This window comes from Molothrus aeneus, chromosome 5 (genome assembly GCF_037042795.1).
Source record: "Molothrus aeneus isolate 106 chromosome 5, BPBGC_Maene_1.0, whole genome shotgun sequence".
Taxonomy (NCBI): Eukaryota; Metazoa; Chordata; class Aves; order Passeriformes; family Icteridae; genus Molothrus; species Molothrus aeneus.
The window spans coordinates 3,993,810-4,003,644 of record NC_089650.1 but is presented as its reverse complement, the minus strand read 5'-3'; the positions used below and the strand labels follow the sequence as shown (position 1 = coordinate 4,003,644).

Below are 9,835 nucleotides of genomic sequence, written 5' to 3'. Positions count from 1 at the left end.
CAAGTCCAGTCCCTCAGCTAAAGAATTCTGGTTTGTGATCAGGCACTAGCTTGCTCTTTTACACTTGTGTTGATTCTACAATACTAAAAATGGCAAAACCTCTATTCTTCTTTTTTGTATTTTTTTTCTTTTTTAAAAAAGTTAATGATATGATGAGTAGTTTGGGAACAAGAGTGTCACAGAGGCCTGTTGCAAGAACCCTCTGCCCAGAAGCACACAGTGAAGTTTCCATTGCAGTGTGTGCAACTGATGTACAGCAACACACGTGAACATGAGGACCAAAATATAGACAAAGATTCCAGGGCAGTGAAATGAGTTTTTACCACCTAGAATACAGAAGCAGAGAAAACAAACAACAGCCCAAATAAAATATACATCTGAATGTGATGTTCTTTGCTGGTTGGGTAAAAGTGAAAGTTTAAAGTCTAAAAAAAAAAGTATTTTGGTAAAATATCTTTAAGAGAATACTTTTGAAAGAAGTAATAATTTGGAACTTTTCTCTGTTCACATGATATACAGATCTGCCTCTTCAGCCTGTTCCACCACCTATATGGCTACCTATAGCTTTACGAAGTTCTAGCCAGCTAGATTTACTCACTTTCCTACATCTGTGGCAATTTGAATTTGACAGGCTTTTGGAGTCACTTCCTCACAAATAACCACATGAAGTACAAAGCAGTGGAGAATAAAGTTGTAAGTAAATGCTCCAAGGGGGCTGTTCCTCAGAGGAGAACACTGCTAATTTGTCATCCCAATCCTTGGTGTGGTTCTACATGTTGACAGTCTGAGCTGCCCAAAGGGATGCCACACCACTGGTGGGAGACCAGCAAGACCAGCACAATCTGAATTAAATGCTTCCAATCTTGATTCTTGCATCTTTTAGCAGTTAACAAACCAACTAGACAGGAGGCAAAACTTAAATGAGATCATGAGGGAGAAGGAAAGCAGAGGACACCTTTTATCCCAGGCACCAAAATCTGATGAAATGCATTTCTGCTTCAATGTGCCAGATAAAAGCCACAAAAAACCTGCACTGCTTTGAGCCTCAGAGTGCTCCAAGCAGCATCTGGGAATTTAAACAGCTGAAAATTATGGTCTTTTGATATGGTAGAGGCCATTCAGATCTGATTTACATTTGGGCTTAGACTTTAAATACTTGCCTTCCCAAGGATTCTGTTCTTCTTCAGTATAAAATAGACTAAGAGGAACTACTTGGATTGAAAAAAAAAAAAAAAAAGAAAAAAAATCTAAAAACTACCCATAGCTACATTAATAGTAATGTGGTTCTTCTTTTTTTTTTTTTTTTTTTTTTTTTCAGTTTGATTTCCCAGCACACATACTCCCATTTCCCCAAGCACTTTGAGGGGGGAAATGGTGAAATGCTGCTGGACTAGATGATTATTTTGGAGAACTCTGCAGTTTCAGAGAAGCTGGAAGAGTACCTGAACTTTAGCTCTCTTGAAATGTGTGTCTAGCTGGCTAAACACTCCAGGAAATAGACCTTTCCTATATTTTTTGCATACCTTGCTAAGAACATCAACACTCATGGATTTGACAAAAATAACAAGGAAGGAGTGAAAGCATACAACGAGCCAACTCAGAGCTGGTGAAGGTGTCAGGTGAACTTTCTGTTTCAACACAGCAGCCTCTACACATATTCAGTCCTGAGAAACATCAGTTGTGATGGTTGTTGATGGACTGAGGGCTGAATCTTACTCTCCAAAGGCTACTGAGCAGCTGTCTGGCTGGAAGTGATGTTTAGGCACTACTGACTTGCAGGGGATTGGAGCTAGCCACGTAGAAGCAGAAGATTCTCTCTTGGTTGCCAATCCCCACAATTGTCTAGTCATTTGGAGTTCATTTGGTGTTTGTTTGTTGTTTTTTATTCCCCACATTAGTCAGAAGCAGTGTGGCTAAATACATTTCAAAACAGGAAAACAGTATGATTCTGTGTTACTCAAAAAAGTGGTGGCGTTTGTCTTTTTGTGGTTTTTTTCTTCATTGCAAAGATTTGACCATTTCTCATTAAACTCTGCTTGCCCCATCCCTCCTCCAAGCTAACACGCTCTAAAACACTTCTCTGGCTTAGGACAGCTCTTTTTAGCTGCTGATTTTGGTCAGCATCTTATTAATGGCCTGCTTGACGTGGGTGGTGGAGCTTCTCCTCCGAGTCTTGCCCTGGACCATCTTGCGGCGCCGCACCTCGCGGCACAGCTCGTAGAAGGCCTCCATGATGTTCCCCTCTCCCGTGCAGGCTGAGCACTCGTAAAAAGCACAAGCAAGTTCCGTGGCCAGCTTTTCACCTTCCTCCGTGCTGACTTGCCTGGAGTGATCCAAGTCTGCTTTGTTCCCTACCAGGATCAGGGTGACGTTTTTGGGCTTTTTGACCTCGTCCAGCAAGTTCTTAAGCGGCAGCATTTCCTCGAAGCTGCCTCTGTCCGTGATGTCGTAAACCAGCACGAAGCCCTCGCCCCATCGCACGTGTCCCTCTTTCTGAATGGCATCCTCCTGTTGGAAAAGACAGAAGAATGCCTCAGGAATTTGATTTATGAAGAAGACAGAAGGTCTTCAGAGAGGTGCTGGTCCTACAAAGCTGTGCGCATCTGCTTTACCTTATACTTTGCTCACATCACCTTTTTTATCACGTGGCATAGGAGATCTATTCCACCCAGTGCCATGACCTATCTGGCCTATGCAGCACCTGCACCTGCCATGTTTTACAAGGGAGACCTGACTATGGCAAATCTGCTCTTCACTTTGGTGGGAATCATTGGCTGAAGTTGCCAAGCCCCATCACTTGACTGTAGCAATAGACTGTGACTTTACGCCTGCTTTCTGGACTGGCCCTGAATAAAAAAGCATGACAACAAAATAATTTTATCCCCAGAATAAACCCCTTGACTTGTTTGTTCTTCCAAGCAGGATCCCTGATGGGAAGGGTGTGGATCCAGCACGGGGGAGGAGAGAGGGGGTTCTGCCCGGAAGGAAATCTGTGTCCCCAGAGTGGGGCACACCTGCCAGCCCCTGCACTGCTGCCACCAGCACAATTTCCTGCCCTGCTGCACACCCCAGCCAAGGCACTGGGTAGCAGCAGCACAGGCACCCACGCACCTGGCCAGCTGTGTCTAGTATCTCCATGGAAACCACTTCATCATCAATGGTAGCTTGGTGACGGTATGTCGACTCTAAAATAAGAACACATGTTGTGAAACGTATTAGAAAAATGTAATTTTCTTCTCTTTTTTTTCCCTGTTTTTTATATATCTTCCTCTCAGATCTCCCAGCACAAGAGCAGACATGTGACGTGCAGTTTGGCTAAATTTTCCTTGCTGGAGCTCTTCCAGCCCTCCTGGAGCACATTCAAGTCCTCTTTTCTAAAGCAGCAGCACTTACCTCTCTCCATAGGGCACATCCTTTACTTTCCCATGGGTTAGACCTGCAAAAGCCTGGTGGATGCTGCAGTCTGCACCCAGCAAAGGACAGCTCTGGCAGAGAGCTCTGCAAAGCTGTGTCCCGTTTTTCCTGTTTGCTCCCAGGAAAGGCTGCTAGCTTTGGAAGACAATACCACAACTCTCAAGGTATCCAGCTCAATAGACTGTCACTGCATAGCTTGTTGATCAAAACCAGGATGGTTGCAGATCAAGGAACCCAACCACTAAGCTCAGGCCCTGTACTGTGAAAAAATTACAGACCAGTTAGGTATGTTAGGAATGTGTGTTTTAAACATGCTGAAATCATCACATTCCCCTCTTCTAGCAAGGGATCAAGCAGTGATTTCCCTGTTTATGATTTATAAGGATAACCAGTGGGCATTAAGCATTTACACTATGGAAAAATGGAAACCAACAACCCTATTTACTGTCCCAGGTTTTGGAGCCAAGCAACTAATCAGAAAACTAATGACAAAGCAGCTTGTTTTATCTTAATAAGCTGATAAGCTAAATTTGATAGCATTTGACCTAAAATGTGGAAAACTATCTGTGCTAACATTCAGATTTATTACTGTTGCTAGCTCACAGATGTCCTATATCAAAAGACAAATATGCATGCTGTAAAAGTCTGGCCAGTGACTATGAGTGCTTTGCATTGTCAGAGACAGAGTTCTTTCATTTGGTGTAAATCTCTTCAATAGGAACAAAGGAAGGAAACTTATTTCTTTAACTTGAACTTCTGCAAGGGCTGGTGTTTCATAAATGCCTGTTTTCATTATTCACTTAAGAACGTCAACTCCTCACAATCAGGAATGTTTCAGTGCTGTCAGTGCTGCAAACACTTCCCAAACCAAAAATGTCACGCCCTTCCTGTGCCACCTTAATTGCTTTAACAGCCCAGCTGTCTCCAATAGGGACAAATGGCCAATTTACTTGGGCAGATGGCAAGCAAGCTTGCTGTAGGGTTTCAGGCCATGATGACTGGCTTTCTTAAAGGCTGTAAATACCCCTTCTGGATGGTATTTCCAGGCTCTTGAAGGTGTTGGAGTCTCTCTTTGTGATCCTGAGGCTATGCCTACACAGCAGAGCGAGGTATGTCAAAGTCCCTTGGTGGAATGTCTTATCTGTGCCTTCCACACACCCTCCTGGCTCAGCAATTCCCTCAGGGAATGCAGAAAGAGCAGGAAACTCTGCTTTGCTGTTAGAGCTGCACCTTCAATTAGTTATTTCAGTGTTGGGTTGGGATTCCCTGTGTAGTACTCCAAACTTGATGTTATTTAGGAACTTGTGCTCTGTTTCTTTGGGGTAGGGTGCTGTGCAGGATAGATGGCTCTCTGAGTAAGGAGTGTGATTTTAGCTCCTTACTTGCTAAGGCTTTGCAGTGCTCATTTGCCTTCAACCATCTGGTCCTGTTTGACAAGTGGCTGCTGAGAATTTTTCCACAGAAGCTGAGAAAATGCTCACCCAGCCCTGACTGCAGGATATCTGTGAAGTGTCCTCAGGAGGCAGGAGGGAGTAGGCCATCCTATGAAATTTATAATAATATAATAAAAATAGAATATATAATAAATATATAATAATAGAATATATTATTATAATATATATATTTAATATAATATATAATAAATCCTTGAGATTTATTCTCCCTATGGAATGGAGTCTCCCTATGGAGTCTCAAGGAACAGACTTTTGCTCACCATGCAAAAGCAGCATGAATCTTAAATTATACTTAACTTCTCAAAATAGGACGCTGGCAGCACTTTATGTTGCAAGTTTAACTTGCTTTGGCTGCTCATGTTGGAATGGAATTTGATCTTGGATGAGTAGCACCAATTTAGGTCAGATTCGTGTAAATAAATCTTCCTAAATGTGTGTCTGCTCCTGTGCTCAGGAATGTGTGGTAGCTGGGTGAATTTTAATGAGGAGTGTAAAACAGCTGGACGTTGAAAGCATTTTTGGTGTAATCACAGACATGGCTTCTCCTTCAAGGGAACAGAAAAATCTGAAGAATCTGGTTGTCTTGTAAATTATGAGCCCTGAAGATGTGAGTCCCAGTCTGTTCACACTGATCCCATGGTACATCACAAAAACATTGCCTTGCTTTGGGATTTATTTGTATAATTTCCTTGTGGCACTGCCTTTTTCTTTTTTCCCCCCATCTTTTCCCCCCATCTTTTCCTCTCTTTGTCCCTTTTGTCCTTTTTTTCTTTTTTTTTTTTCCTTTTTTTTCTTTTTTTTTTTCCTTTTTTTTCTTTTTTTTTTCTTTTTTTTTTGAGACATGCAGCCGGAGAGTAAGTACAGGGCTTGAGATAACTGCTGGACCCCTGACCGAAACAAACCCCTGTGTGTTTGTGTCTGTGTCTGTGACTCAGCTGAGTACCCTTGACTGCTATTAGATTTGATGAAATAAAATAGGTGCTGCTGGATATAGCTTGTCTGAGCTCTCTCCTGGAATAAACTGCACCTCAAAAGTTCTGGGAAGTCCAGAACTGGTCAGATGAATCCAGGCTGTAAAAGTCTTATGCTTGCATCATTGTGGTTAAGTAGAAAAAGCAAGGTGCAGCACTCCACCAGCAGCTCCCAAGACGATTTTAGGCAACTTTCTGCACTTCAGACCTTGCTTTGCACCACGTGTTACCCATTCTACCTCTAAGCCCCCAGAGATGGAACGGACACCACGGAGCTGAGCTTTGCTCACAACAAACCCAGTGTCAGAGCAGAGTCAGGGAGCTGCTGTGCAGACTGAGCCTGCCTGAATCTGGCAGTGCTGTGGGAAATGATTGATTTATTTGCCCTGCTTCAATATAAATAAGTAAATCTGACCTGCTCTTGCTGTGCTTCCAGTCACATTCCCAGTAAGAGGCTCAAAGGTGTGATGAGGGTGGCTTTGAAGGCTGATGCCAGATTTCAGAGTGGCTCCTGCTCGTAAAGCTGAAATCCCCCAGCACCCCTGCAGTGCAAAGCATTTTGGTTCTTATGGTTCCATTGTTTGAAAAATTCAAGTTTATTTCAAATAGATTTTGAGTGGTCAAAAGGCCTGAGAAACTTGTTGGAAAATGGCAGCAGTTGGTTTGGTTTTGAGCCACAATAATTTATTAATTAATTAATCAAATGACCACAGCTGCTGAATAATTGTGGAAAAAATTATTTTGCAGGGAAGAAACAACTTCCCTGGGGGGTCTTGGTGTTGATAAGCATATTACAAAATATCTCTATTCTTCTGAGCAATATGATTTAAAAAAAATACAGGAAAAAACCTACTTTTGTAGGGAAAACTTTGAAGCCCATGATCCAGACTGTCTATGGATGAAATATTGAGTTACAACTTGTTCACATCACATCCTGGCACTACTGTGACATTTTAAACAGAGTTTTGGCCTATGATACTTGGCTGGTCATCTCTCAAACCTTTGTTTTGTCCAGGACTATCCTGTTTTTCTGAGTATATTTGTTCCAGAATATTGTAGTTTGTAGAGAAAAACTGTTCTCTGGAAATTAATTTCTAGATTTTGAGTTATATTTGCAGTGATGTAAAAAGTTTTAGTGATGTAAAAAGCTGTTTTCAATATTTTTTTGCGTGGAGGTATTTCTAGGTTTTAGGAGTGGGTAAATCAGCTGAGATGAAGCAATTATATTTTACAGGCAAACTTTAGCTAGCCTGGTCTGTTGTTTGCTTTAAGTACAGAGGGTCACAACCTCTCTTTCCATACAGAATTTTAGTTGATTTTTTTTGTCAAGAGAGGTTACTAAAGCATTTTTATATGTCCTTGTTTTAAGAAACTTTGGTCTAATGGTGGTTTTCAGCCAGGTGGATCTAAGAAATGCAGGAGATCTGGAGAAAGACTTTTTGTGTAGTGATTGCAGGAGAGTTTTCAGACCAAAAACCTCAGCTAATAGACATGAACACTTAAATCATGGTTAAATTCCTGTGTCTAAAAGATTAAAAATTAATTAGTTCTGTTAACAGAATAAATGTTCTTGTTTATTGTTGGGGGTGGTTTTGTTGGTACCTCACTACTCATTTAGACTCCTGCAGTCTTTGACACCCATCAGTTGCACTTCTCTGTCACATTTGAGAACAGTGACTTTGACTGTTGGGGAAAAAACACCCCAAAAAATTATTACTAACCCTGGCAATGTTGTCCCAACCCTTCCTTGATGCAGCCCTGGTGAGGTCTGTCCCCCTCTGCATTTCTCTGCTGCGGCAAGAACTTTGCACATTTTAGAAAGCCCCTGTAAGCTGAGTGTATCCTCCTGAAAGCCTCTCCTCCCTTCTTCTTTCCTCAACCCCAGGTTTTCTCAAAGCACAGTGGAATTTATTTTTCTTGCTTGCCTCTGGCTGTTACATGTTCCCTCTGTTGTTTACCTTACAGGAGGGTTTTTATTTTGCCACCAGCAGTGGTTTTACAGTCAGTAAAAACACAGTACCACAGTATAACACAGTACCTTGTGTTATACTGTGGTACTGTGTTTTTACTGAAACACATATCTGTATTGCTAATGCAGCATAACCTCATGTCTCTCTATTCATTAATACCACAGACCCCCAAATGAGAAAAGTTTGGTTATTTATTAGTAATACTATCAAACAAGATGCCAGGAATGGCCATTGCATCATTTTTATCATGTGTAAAAGGAGAAAAAATAGTAAAGATAATGTTTTTGAAAGGAAACATTGTGACTGATAATTGGATTTGGACTCTTCAATGTTGTACTGTGCATGTGTAGCTCCAAGAGCCAGGAAATAGGGAAAGAAAAGCTCCAGGAGGTTGAACACTCTGTCACTGTCATATTTTCTGAAAAATCCCTTCACCAGGATTTCTTCTCCTGAGAAGCTGAGAAGCCTCAGAGAAAAATCAAAACAATAATTATCTGATTGCTTCTCCTGTGTTTGGCTGCTTTGGAATGTCGTTGGAGATTGTTTATCCAACATGTGAATTCCTTTTATTTAATGACCAATCACAGCCAGCTGTGTAGGGACTGTGGAAGCAGTCACGAGTTTTTCATTATTATCTTGTTAAGCCTTCTGTAAGCATCCTTCCTCTATTCTTTAGTAGAGTTTTAGTATAGCATTCTTTTATATAATATCATAGAGATCATAAATAATAAATTAGCCTTCTAAGAACATGGAGTCAGATTCTCAACTCCTCCTTTGTCCTAGGGACCCAAAAAATACCTGATAGACTTCCCATGGGTGTTGTGTGCTCTTAATGCGCAGCTTTCAAGCTACACAAACCCTCGTGTCAAGCTACAAATTTCAACCAAAATATGGATGAGAGAAGATATTTGTTGGCAGAGATATTTAACCTGGGTCTGGAATCTCCAGCCCGCTTCACATGCAGTGGATGCTGTTCTGGAATTGACGCGGTGATGTGCAAACTGATTTCTTTTCAAACTTCATTTTTGGCTGCCGTCTCCAAGGCCACCTTTGCCAAAATCAGATTTGTGACTGCAGTGCTGCAGGTGTCCCCAGGCTGCTCAGGTCAAAGCTGGGCACAAAAGGAGCCACGTGGGAGGCACTGAGGGCACCTGTGCTGGCTCAGCTGCTTTCAGTGCCTTTTTTAGTGCCTTTTTCAGTGCAACGTGGAGCTCTCAGAGGTTTCTGTTCTGTGTAAATCCAGGCTGGGTGAGGCACAGCAACCCTATTCACATCCCTAAGTGTTGGAACCCTGATTATTGAGAATTTCAGACTTTCTGTGCTGACAGGCACTGACCCCCAAGAGAACACTGCATTTGACCTGAGGCTGTGGAGAAAGCTTCCAAAATTGAATGATAAAACTAAGATTATAAGTGTGTAGTTTGAATAGAAGTGTGTAATATCACATAGTAGAAAACTTAGGGTTTAAACTTTTAGAATATAGTAATATATATAAAGCAAACCAGAAGTTTTAGGGCAGAGGCTAATCCTTCTTTTTCACCTTCTTCTTCATAAGTTTAGGTAATGTTATATAATTTGATAAAAAAGTCTGTATTGCAGGCCATGAGTAGTTAGTTATTAAACTAAAAGTAAAAATAATTTAGGTGTAATTTCTTAATTAAACAGTTTATCCTTAAAAAGCCTTGTAGAAAGAGATAGGGCTCCATTTTTAGTTTAAGTGACATGCTGTAGAACTCACAGCCTGTGAAACTATAATATAAATAAGAACTAATAAACATCTGAGTCAGAACAAGAAATAGCATCTCACACATTTAATCCCAACCTTAGCAAAAAAAAACCCAAAAAATCCATTAGCTGAGGAGGCACAGGGTAGTCAGCAGGCAAGAGCCTCTGCACAAGGCAGCATCTGGGGTTGTTCCTGGTCCCTGGCAATGGACAGAGAATATTTGTGGGTGACCTGAGCAGAAGCTTCAGATGCTGTGGGGATTCATGGGGGGAAAGGATGCTCCATGGAGCACAAGGACAC

At 41.5% G+C, this 9,835-nt stretch overlaps 1 protein-coding gene across 1 annotated transcript in view; it reads right to left on the bottom strand.

Annotated features, from left to right (window-relative positions):
- Positions 1-1,318: 1,318 nt before the first annotated feature.
- Positions 1,319-9,835, bottom strand: part of RERG (RAS like estrogen regulated growth inhibitor) — a 90,251-nt gene continuing 81,734 nt past the window's right edge. Inside the window, exons 4-5 of the mRNA XM_066550415.1 lie at positions 3,112-3,185; positions 1,319-2,508 (exon numbers count right to left, since the gene is read on the bottom strand). Of these exons, the coding sequence (XP_066406512.1) occupies positions 2,101-2,508; positions 3,112-3,185 (482 nt within the window). The 3' untranslated portion in view covers positions 1,319-2,100. The remainder of the gene's footprint in view (positions 2,509-3,111; positions 3,186-9,835) is intronic.